Genomic DNA, 12,388 nt, shown 5'->3' with positions numbered 1-12,388 from the left:
TGGGCTATCCTTGCCCAGAAATTGCTTCTCACTGATACTCATTAGGCATCTCATTGCATTGGAATTGTAATTCCTTTTGAGAAGCTTGTTATTGGGATTATGAGAACTTACTCAGACAGTGAATTACTGAGTCAAAGATGCATCTCAGCTACTTTTGGCACTTGTTCAAAATAAATCCTACCACACTGCTTCTCTTCTCCATTATCTTTTACTGTTTTGATTTAGATTCAAAAAGGTCAGTACACGGTCTGCACCAGTGTAAATGTGGGTTGTTTTCTTGTGTGTGGGAAGCTGGGATGAGTGAAATGGTTTGCTTAAGCCAGCAAGCCATGATTCTGTTCCTCAGATGATTTTGCCTGTAATTCTCATGGGAAATAATTTCTTAAACATTGCAATATATTTACCACAACAGTGCTAATGGAATGCCTAATACCAAATTAAACATGTCATTGGTATGATTTTAGCTTCCCAGAACTCATTGCCATCCTTTCTAAAACCAGCACATATTGTTCTGTGTTTACTCAAAAGAAATGTTCCAATTATCTATCCAATAAACATTGCTGTCTTCTGTGTACCCAAAGCAAATGATCAACTTCTTATACCCTGCTAGTCTATGTATATTCCGAATAAATTGGAAAAGTCTAGGTTATTCTCTGTGTAACCTGAAGACATTGCGACTTCTTCATATTCAGTGCATATTATTGCTGTTTTCTGCATATTCAGAACCCGTTAGCATTTCATGAGTACCCAGAAAACATTGTTACATTTTGTGTGCTAAAACACGTCACTAAGTGGTTTCCATAGTGCTCAGTTTTGGGGCTCTTGAAGTTTGTGTCATATATTAATTATTTAGATCTGAGAGGCATGGGAATTTGAGGACAACACAGAAGTTGGCCAGGTGGTTGGTAGTGAAGAGGATGCTGTTAACTACAAAATGATACACTGTTTTGCTGAATGGGTTGAAAAGTAATAAATGGAATTCTATTGTGCAATGTTATATATTTAGAGAAGGGAAACAAAGCAAACAACACAAGGGTGGGTATTGAGAGGTTTAAAGGAAGTGAGAGATCTTGGTGGGAGGCAACAGCTCCCTGAATGTTGTAGAGCAGGGAAATAAGGTGTTAAAGAAGGCATATGGAATGCCTTCCCTTATTGGGCAAAGCATTGAATGCAAAAGTGGAAATATAGTGCTGGATCTATTTAAGAAACTAATTAGGTCATAGCTGAAGTTTTTATACACAGTTCTAGCCAGCATGATACAAGACATAATTATTGTATTAAGAGTACGATGATTAACAAGAATGCTGCCAGAGCTTGAAAATTGCAGCCATGAGGAAATATTGGATAAACTAGGATTGTTCCCTCTCTGTGTGTACCTAAAACGTATTGCACTATGTATGCTTGGAACATATCATCCTGTGCTGAGAAGATCCCACCTGTATGTTTTCAAACATGTTGTCACCATATGTGTGTATCCAGGATATTTATCTCAACAACATCACAAGGGAGTAAGGTAGTTAATGATTTAATTATCCAGCCAGCTCCATTTTTTAAAAAATGTATGGATCAAGCAATTAGAAAGGCAAATTGTATATTGGTCTTCATTGCGAGAGGATATGAATTGATGTCTTACTACAGTTACACAGAGCTTTGGTGAGGTTACATTTGTAGTATTACATGCAGTTTTCATCTCCGTACTTAAAAAAAGGATATATTTACCAGTGAGGGTGTACAGCACAGTTTTACGTGGCTGGTTCTGGTAGAACTGCCCGAAGAGGAGAGATTAGCTTGACTGAGACCATAAGACCATAAGACATAGGAGTGGAAGTAAGGCCATTCGGCCCGTCGAGTCCACTCCGCCATTCAATCATGGCTGATGCGCATTTCAGCTCCACTTGCCAGCGTTCTCCCCGTAGCCCTTAATTCCTCTAGACAACAAGAACCTATCAATCTCGGCCTTGAAGACATTTAGCGTCCCGGCTTCCACTGCACTCCGTGGCAATGAATTCCACAGGCCCACCACTCTCTGGCTGAAGAAATGTCTCCGCATTTCCGTTCTGAAATGACCCCCTCTAATTCTAAGGCTGTGTCCACGGGTCCTAGTCTCCTCGCCTAACAGAAACAATTTTCTAGCATCCACCTTTTCAAAGCCATGTATTATTTTGTACGTCTCTATTAGATCGCCCCTTAATCTTCTAAACTCCAACGAATACAATCCCAGTATCCTCAGCCGTTCCTCATATGCTAGACCTGTCATTCCAGGGATCATCCGTGTGAATCTCCGCTGAACACGTTCCAGTGCCAGTATGTCCTTCCTGAGGTGTGGGGACCAAAACTGGACACAGTACTCCAAATGGGGCCTAACCAGAGCTTTATAAAGTCTTAGTAGTACATCTCTGCTTTTATATTCCAACCCTCTTGAGATAAGAGACAACATTGCATTCGCTTTCTTAATCACAGACTCAACCTGCATGTTTACCTTTAGAGAATCCTCGACTAGCACTCCCAGATCCCTTTGTGCTTTGGCTTTATTAAGTTTCTCACCATTTAGAAAGTAGTCCATTCCTATATTCTTTTTGCCAAAGTGCAAGACCTCGCACTTGCTCACGTTAAATTCCATCAGCCATTTCCTGGACCACTCTCCCAACCTGTCTAGATCCTTCTGTAGCCTCCCCACTTCCTCAGTACTACCTGCCTGTCTACCTAACTTTGTATCATCGGCAAACTTCGCTAGAATGCCCCCGGTTCCCTCATCCAAATCATTAATATATAATGCGAACAGCTGTGGCCCCAGCACCGAACCCTGCGGGACACCGCTCGTCACCGGCTGCCATTCTGAAAAAGAACCTTTTATCCCAACTCTCTGCCTTCTGTTAGATAGCCAATCCTCAATCCATCCCAGCAGCTCACCTCGAACACCATGGGCCCTCACCTTGCTCAGCAGTCTCCCGTGTGGCACCTTATCAAAGGCCTTTTGAAAGTCCAGATAGACCACATCCACTGGGTTCCCCTGGTCTAACCTACTTGTTACCTCTTCAAAAAATTCCAACAGGTTTGTCAGGCATGACCTCCCTTTACTAAATCCATGTTGACTTGTTCTAATCAGACTCTGCTCTTCCAAGAATTTAGAAACCTCATCCTTAATGATGGATTCTAGAATTTTACCAACAACCGAGGTTAAGCTGATTGGCCTATAATTTTCCATCTTTTGCCTTGATCCTTTCTTGAACAAGGGGGTTACTACAGCCATCTTCCAATCATCCGGGACCTTTCCTGACTCCAGTGACTCTTGAAAGATCTCAACCAATGCCTCTGCTATTTCCTCTGCTATTTCCTCAGGCTTTATACATCAGAGTTGAAAAGGAGATGCTTTCCCCGTTTTGGAGAAACTAGAACCAGTCTCAGGGTATGGGATAAGCATTCAAGATTGAGATGAGGAAAGATTTTTTTCACTCAAAGAAGAGTGAATCTGTGGAATTCTCTACCACAGAAGGCCATGGAGGCCAAATCACTGAATATATTCAAGAAAGAGATAAATGTTTAAATGTTAAAGGCATCAGGGAAATAGGGAATAAGCAGGAAAATGAGATTGAGATAGAGGATCTGCTCTGATTATATTGAATGGTGGAACAGGAGTAAAGGGTTAAATAGACGACTTCTGCTCCTAATTTCTCTTTATATGTTATCTCTCATCACCGTTCTTGCCATTATTATCATCATTTAATTGACAACAACAAAGTGGTTTTTAAGTCTTTGATGTGTCACCATGAATTCCAATATTTTTCATGTGAATGAATTGTTCATTTTACAAGGCTCTATTAAGGGGAGTGAATTTAAATATAGTAATATGTTTTTATGAATGGAAGCTTTATGCTCAATACAATGAAGTAAATAATATACTTTATTGAATAGAACTGATTTTTTTCTCACCTGTGCCTGGGTCCTGCTGAATAAGAGATCAGTTGACATGGTAAAGGGTATAGGTGAGTTGGCATGAGTGGACTCTCGTGTCGAGAGTGTGGTGCTGGAAAAGCACAGCAGGTCAGGCAGCATCCAAGGAGCAGGAGAATTGACGTTTCGGGCTAAAGCCCTTCATCAAGAATGAGGCTGTAAGCCGAGGAAGTGGTGAGATAAATGGGAGGGGGGTGGGACTGGGGGGAAGGTAGCCAAGAGCGCAATAGGTAGGTGGAGGTAGGTCGGACAGGAGGGTGGAGCGGATAGGTAGGAAGGAAGATGGACAGGTAAGACAAGTCAAGAGAGCAGTTCCAAGTTGGAAGGTTGGAACTGGGATAAGGTGGGGGGAAGGGGGATGAGGAAACTGGTGAAACCCACATTGATACCATGGGGTTGGAGGGTCCTGATGCGGAAGATGAGGCATTCTTCCTTCAGGTGTCAGGTAGTTAAGGAGTGGTGATGGAGGAGGCCAAGGACCTGCATATCCTTGGCGGAATGGGAGGGGGAGTTGAAGTGTTCGGCCATGGGGAGGTGGGGTTGGTTGGGGTGAGTATCCCGGAGACGTTCTCTGAAGCAATCTGCAAGTAGGCATCCCGTCTCCTCACTGTAGATGAGGGGAAGGTGAGGACCGGTGGCAGGGGGGGGGGAGGGGGGAGGGGTTCTGTCCTTGTCAGGTCCACGCCACCCACCAACCCACCCTTCTCTCCTGGCATTAGCCCCTGCCACTGCAGGAATTGCAAAACCTGCACCCACACCTCCCTCCTCACCTCCGTCCAGGTCCCAACGGAGCCTCCCACATCCATCAAATTTTCACCTGCACTTCCACACATGTCATTTACTGCATCCATTGCTCCTGACACCGTCTCCTCTGCATTGGGGAGACAGAATGCCTACTTGCAGATTGCTTCAGAGAACATCTCCGGGACACCCACACCAACCAACCCCACTGCCCCGTGGCCGAACACTTCAACTCCCCCTCCAACTCTGCCGAGGACATGCAGGTCCTGAGTTTCCACCATTGTCACTCCCTTGTCATGCCTCATCTTCTGCCTCAGGACCTTCCAACCACACAGCATCAATGTGGATTTCACCAGTTTCCTCATTTCCAACCTTCAAACTAGGCACCACCCTCATGACCTGTCCTACCTGTCCATCTTCCTTCCCACTGATCTGCTCCAACCTCTTCTCTGACCTGTCACCATTACTCCCACCTCCATCCACCTATTGCACTCTCAGCTACCTTCCCCCCCCCCCCCCCCCACCTAGCCCCACCTCCTCTCCCATTTATCTCACTACCCCTCGGTTCACATCCTTATTCCTGATGAAGGGCTTTTGCCTGAAACATTGATTTTCTTGCTCCTTGCATGCTGCCTGACCTGATGTGCTTTTCCAGCACCACAATCTTGCCTCTAATCTCCAGCATCTACAGTCCTCACTTTCACTATGAGTTGACTCTACATTGGTATAGAGGATATAAAGAGCCAGGGGTGATGTGGTGGGTATGGGTTCAATGGGATTTGATAACTGGCATTATGTGGCTTGGAAAGTGTGTTTCTGGCTGTCCTGTTTGCCTACAGGACATAATTTGGCATAGATAGAGCATGAGGAATAAAGGAGGTGAGGGCAGAAGAGATATTCTATATTTTAGTCCTTATTTATAAATTCTGAACAATATGGCAGAGGCTGCCAGGCACCCACGCAGCTTTTCATCGATCCAGCCTTTATCGTGGGCTCCCTGTTCAGGTCATCCTGGCTTGTCTTTGCTCCCCTGCTTCACCGTCACTGTCAGTACCAAATATTGGAAGTTGAGGTAGCCATTTTAAAAAGTCAGATTTGCAGATCGGCAAGTTCTGTCATTTCTGCACGCCCTGCTCAGAACAAAAACTGGGGCTTGACCTCTCCAGAGAGCAAGACTCCGATTTTTTCCTTCAAGTTGATTGATACAGCTTCCACCAGTTATTACCTCTTGGCTTTTCAATAAAAGTCTCAACTAAGTACCTCTTATTTTCCGTCTCCTTTTTAGTTTAGTTCCTATAGATAGCCTACTTGGCTTTCAGTTTCCAATTCTAATTAAGTCCCTGTTTCTAAAACATTAGAGTCATAGAGTCATAGAGATGTACAGCATGGAAACAGATCTTTTGGTCCAACTCATCCATGCCGACCAGATATCCCCACCCAACCTAGTCCCACCTGCCAGCACCTGGCCCATGTTACTCCAAACCCTTCCCATTCATATACCCATCCAGATGCCTTTTAAATGTTGCAATTGTACTAGCCTCTACCACTACCTCTGGAAGCTCATTCCATACACGTACCACCCTCTGCATGAAAAGGTTGCCCCATATGTCTCTTTTATATCTTTCCCCTCTCACCCTAAACCTATGCCCTCTAGTTCTGGGCTCCCCTACCCCAGAGAAAAGACTTCGTCTATTTATCCTATGCAAGCCCCTCATGATTTTATAAACCTCTATAAGGTTACCCCTCAGCCTCCGACACTCCAGGGAAAACAGCCCTAGCCTATTCAACCTCTCCCTACAGCACAAATCCTACAACCCTGGCCACATCCTTATAAATCTTTTCTGAGCCTTACAAGTTTCACAACATCCTTCCGATAGGAAGGAGACCAGAATTGCATGTAATGTTCCAACAGTGGCCTAACCAATGTCCTGTATAGCCACAGCATGACCTCCCAATTCCTGTACTCAATACTCTGACCAATAAAGGAAAGCATACAAAGCGCCTTCTTCACTACCTTGTTTACCTGCAACTCTACTTTCAAAGAACTATGAACCTGCACTCCAAGTTCTCTTTGTTCAGCAACACTCCCTAGGACTTTACCGTTAAGTGTATAAGTCCTGCTAAGATTTGCTTTCCAAAATGCAGCACCTCACATTTATCTGAATTGAACTCCATCTGCCACTTCTCAGCCCATTGGCCCATCTGGTCAAGATCCTGTTGTAATCTGAGGTAACCTTCTTCGCTGTCCACTACACCTCCAATTTTGGTGTCATCTGCAAATTTACTAACTATACCTCTTATGCTCACATCCAAATCATTTATATAAATGACAAAAAGTAGAGGACCAAGCACTGATCCTTGTGGCACTCCACTTATTATAGGCCTGCATTAACCTTCATTTCTTTTTAAATGGTCCCATTTTTAAAATAAATTGACCTGTTATACGATTATTTTTATTTCAAATTTAGCATATAATTTTATTGAAATATCCTGTCACCTGCAACGTGCTAAGCTGAAATGTCAGGATTTTATTCCTCCTTTTGCTGTGATACATGACAAAGAGAACCTTTGTGCCTCCTACAGTGGGATGTAATTCTCCTGGGCTAAACAGCATTTTAATTTTTGATCCATTCATCATGACCTTGAGAGCTTCATGCCAACAGAGTGTTTCTAATCTGTTTGCGATAATATTGCATTGCATCTGAAATTCTCCCGTTGCCTTAAATTTCCTTTCTAACCCAGTGGGACATCATTACTTGTCTACAAAAATATCAAATGATCGCAACATTTGAACATGCTGTTCAGAAATGCTGAACGGAGCAGCTGGTTCGCAATTGACTTCTACCAGTCAAACACGAGCAGCAGGAAAAGTCAAGCTATTTTCAAACTTTGTGCTGATATTGTATAAACTCAGGAATTTTCCCCATCGCACCATTATTTGGTATCAAAGTACAGCATTTCAATTATTTAATTGCACGTTGTTTCTGATACAGCAGTTTGTAATGTCTAACTTTTTTTATACATTGTTGAAGCAGCCTCTGAAATAAATGTTGTTTCTTTTTATTTTGCAGTGGAAATGTTGAGCGTAATGAATCTCTGTTTGATAACACCCTCATCCTTACAATGCCTTTGAAACATGAAGTGGACACAGCCATTACAGGGTAAATTTGACCAGCGTAATGGCAAGATTTGAAGTGAATATTTCTGGAATGTAATTTGTAATAGATAAGACTGTAGAGTAGAAATTTAGTTGCCCACATCTTTTGATGTGGGGGGGGGGGAGTGGTGGAGTGGGGGTGCACAGATGAATCATTGCACTTGAATCATGAAGAGTATGGAGGGGCCAAGCGGCTTGTTGGCTGCTGATGTTGGATCTTGGGCTTGCTCAGCATCCTGCTGGAATGATGAAAGCAGCCTGTCAGCAAAGAGTAGAGACGGGGAGACAGCAGCCTAATGGAATTGTGATTGAGCTGGCAATCCAGACGCCCAGGCTGATGTTCAGGTGACTTGGGTTTGAATCCCAGCAAGGTAGATGGTGAAATTTGAATTCAGTAAAAATCTGGAGTTAGAAAGCTGCGCCAACAGTGATCATGTAACCACGTTCGATTGTCATGAAAAGCCAATCTGGTTCAGTAATAGCAGAAAAAGGAACCCAAGTCGAGAGTGAGGAGCTGGAAAAGCGCAGCAGGTCAGGCAACATCCAAGGGGCAGGAAAATCGACGTTTCCTGATAAAGGGCTCTTGCCCGAAACATCGATTCTCCTGCTCCGTGGATGCTGCCTGACCTGTGCTTTTTCAGCATCACACTCTCAACTCTAATCTCCAGCATCTGCAGTCCTCACCTTCCCCTTGGAAAGAAAACCTGCCATCCTTACCTGGTCCAGTCTACGTATGACTCCAGACCAGCGGTGACATTGTTGACTCTGAACTGCCCTCTGAGAAATTAGGGAAGAGCAATGAATACTGGCTGAACAAACAAAAGCAACATTCCATTAAGTTTTTTGTTAAAAGATCAAATTTAGACTGCTGCTAAGGATGGTTGATGATCAGAAAACAGGGATATTGAAAAAGGGGCTCAAAAGGGAGGCCTCATACTGGAGATCAGAAGGTAGCAGGCATAACCACGACACAATGATTTACTTTCCTCTCCCAATGTGGCACTTACAGCATAAAATTTGCACATGCTTTTCTGTGTGCAACATTAAAGTGGAGTAGAAGATATAAGAGAGAGGGTACCAGTTACTAATAAAGTTATGAACAAAGTAGAGGGGGATTCTAATTCGGAAATCTTATACATTAGATAGCAATGGAAGATAAAGCCACTCTAATTGAACTGATTGTAATCCATGAGTTGTGAGAATTGAGTACAGGGTAATCGGGTAATGGGAGTGCAGGGAAACCTGATCAGACAAGAACACCGATTGGAGAGGGGAAAGAGTTACACTGTAAAGAAAAAGACAGATCTCTTGATAATACCCGATACAGGAAGAACTGGAAGTACATATCAAACTTTGTCTTTGTGTACAGTTTCCAAAGGATATTACAGACCTTCACTGTTGTCAGATGACTTCCTCTTTGCGCTTTTTGTGTAGGGGAACGCCCACTGTTATGTCAAAGTTGATGATTTAATAGTAATGGGTTCACTGACTCCTGACTCATTTCTCAAGTGCCAATTTAGAAATCTGCAACTTTGAAGTTACTACAACTCTCTGGAAAGAAACATTTTGTTTAGTAATTAACCCTTTGGATACTCCAAGCATTACATTGTAGAAAGGTGGCCATGACATCAGACTGTATATGGCTTTTTGGGATAGTGACAGGGTAGGACTTCCAGTGCTCCCTTTGATCAACACAAAAATAAGAATTGATTTTCTGGTTGTTGTTCAGTCGTAATGCTTATTATAAAAAAATTGTTCTTGGAAATGACAATTGGGTGGTTTCTGTAACAAACTGATGATACATCCTACCAGTTAGCTGATCAGGTGCAAAGCAAAACCCCCAAAAAACTCACCTAACTCCAGCTTCGGGTGCACCCCACATCTGTTTATGTCCCTGTATTCATGGCTAAACTTAATTACTACCCAGACCTCATTCTCTGGAGCATATTCCCAAGTCTTTAATCACACCTTTGAAGCTTTCTTTCCAAGATAAGTTTTTGTTGCTCTTCCAATACTGTGCCAAGTCACAGAGTCATATAGCACGGAAACAGACCCTTCAATACAACTCATCCGTGCTGACCAGACTTCTCAAGCTGACCTAGCCAGTATTTTGCCAGCACTTGGTTCATATCCCTCCAACCCAACTATTTATTTACCCATCCAGATGCCTTTTATATATTGTAATTGTACCTGCCTCCACCACTTCCTCTGGCAGCTCATTCCATATACTCACCATCCTCTGTATTACAAACAGAATCCTTTCAAGTCTTTCCCCTCTCACCTTAACCCTGTGGTCTCTAGTTTTGGACTCCCCACCCTATGAAAAAGATCTTGGCTATTCAGAAACATTTTGTGCAATAAGTGCAAGTTGTTACATTTTAATGAACGATATATAACATTCATATGTCACTTTTAAATTTATTCTATTATCAGTGGATTGAATAAAATGACATTGAGATTTTGGACTTTATGATAAATTCAGTTAAACAATCAGGTGCTGTTTTGTTCTTCAATCCTAAATATTGCCTCTGAGAAATGTTCAAATTAAAGTTTCCATTAATTTGAAACTCAAGACTAAAAATTACTTAACCCTGTAGGAAGATGTTTAAGAATAACGCTGATGCTAGTTAACAAATTGAACACAACCTTTTGGTCATTCCTGATGCTCAATCTGTTGGACAAAGTACTATCAGTTGATAACTCTTTGTTTCTTTTTATAATAGGTCGATTTCCCCAACTTCTTTTATTTATGGTGATTCGGTGGATGCATCAAAGTTTATTCAATTGGAGGACATGTCCTGCCTTTTTCAACCTTTTAATTTGACATTTCAGGTGATTTATTCTTGCCACTATTAATCTCTTTTCATTAGCAATTATTTTAAAGTGGTCTATCTTGTAGTTGCACAAATGTTCCGCCAGAATATCATTTTGGTCTATGTAACCTTAACAAGTGTTAAAAACTTGTGTGGATTTATAGCAAATCCTTTACTTGAAGCTGAAATATTTGCTCCCATTTCAGCAGGCATCTGAAATAGTAAAATCTACCCTATTCTGAGGCAGTTCCATAAATTGAAATGCTGACAAGAGATTCACAGATATCATTGAACGTAGATTGAATGCCTCTTTCTGACCCACACTCCAAAGCCCTGCAGCATTTGACAAACATATTGGTACCCTGTAAGAGCAACAGAATGTTGTCAGCTGGTTAATCAGTACCATGTGCATTTATCAAATAGTAACCGATTCAGTCTCTGGTCTGTGCTAAATCAGCTGATTTGAAACTACAGAACTGATGTCAGGAGCCAATATTCACAAGAAACCTACCAGCATCCAAACAGAGGAATAATCCAGGAACACCTAACTCTCCAGTGCACTGCTCTCAGGAAGGGTCCACGTCCAAAATGCCAACCTGCTTCTCATCCACCAAGAAGCAGATGATGTGATGGGAATCCCCGGCTTCCCATGCACATATCTGAATATACCCAAAATCAAAAGGTTAGGAACAAACACCAGTTAGTGATCACTAGTTTGATAACTTCATTTGCAAGATGTCAGTTAATGGATTTAATTTCTTGTGAATAGATTTTAAAACGCTGGTGGGGAAGTTTAGGTGCTGTACATTTAATGAGTTTAAATAACTTATTTCATTTTGTGTTTCCATTTGCAGCTCTCAGTTTTTTGTTTACATTTTGGAAATTATTAGTATTTGGTTTTAAGGATTTGAAACTTCAGTTATAAGGGTAGGTTGGAGAAATCGGGACTGTTTCTAGAGAGAAGACTATGAGGAGATCTGATAGAAACTTTCCAAAATCATGAATGATCTGGAGAGAGTAGATAGGGGGAAGCTGTTCACTCTTTTAAGAGAATCAAGGACCAGAAAGTGCACTTTAAAAATGTTTTGCTTAAAAAAATACCAAGTGCAAGGGGAGAGAAATTGGTTTTCACACATAGTAATTATGGTTTGGAATACACTGCCTGGAGGTTTGGTGGATGCAGATTCAATTGAGCTATTCAGAAAGGTATTAGATGTCTATTTAAATAGAATTAATGTGCAGGGTCACAGTATAAAAGGCCGATGTTTGGCAGTAACCTACAATGCTCAGAGAGCTGGTGCAGACTAATAAACAAATGGCCTCCTTCTGCACCCCAGCGCTCCTATGATTTGAGGTTTACGCCAGCAGATTGGTGGATTGGATTTGGGATGCTCTTGAATTGAACTATTCACTGGACTGTCTAATCAGAGATTATGAGATTGAGCTACAAAGGGCTGTGCTTGGCATCCCTCACTCCTCAGGTGTTTCTAGATTTACTGAAGACCCCTATGATTGGTGGAAATCCATTGTGTTGAGATGAGACCAGAGATGCTGACAGTGCTTCTGTTGGAGTTAAGAAGACCAAGAGGAGATCTATTTGAGAATATTAATTGTTAAGACGATTTGAATAGTGAATCAATGGCCCTGATTTTAATTCTCATCTCCTGCTTATTGAGAGTTGAGCTAGTGAGGTAGGTGAGTTGAAGGCTAAAATAACGGGAAATTT

At 42.1% G+C, this 12,388-nt stretch overlaps 1 protein-coding gene across 1 annotated transcript in view; it reads left to right on the top strand.

Annotated features, from left to right (window-relative positions):
* Positions 1-12,388, top strand: part of itga9 (integrin, alpha 9) — a 385,198-nt gene that overhangs the window by 302,529 nt on the left and 70,281 nt on the right. The window contains exons 21-22 of the mRNA XM_072571044.1: positions 7,764-7,853; positions 10,573-10,681. Coding sequence (XP_072427145.1) covers positions 7,764-7,853; positions 10,573-10,681 — 199 coding nt within the window. The remainder of the gene's footprint in view (positions 1-7,763; positions 7,854-10,572; positions 10,682-12,388) is intronic.

The sequence above is a fragment of the Chiloscyllium punctatum genome, chromosome 5, assembly GCF_047496795.1.
Source record: "Chiloscyllium punctatum isolate Juve2018m chromosome 5, sChiPun1.3, whole genome shotgun sequence".
Classification (NCBI taxonomy): domain Eukaryota; kingdom Metazoa; phylum Chordata; class Chondrichthyes; order Orectolobiformes; family Hemiscylliidae; genus Chiloscyllium; species Chiloscyllium punctatum.
Note: the sequence above shows the minus strand (reverse complement) of the source record. Positions and strands in the feature narration are given on the sequence as shown.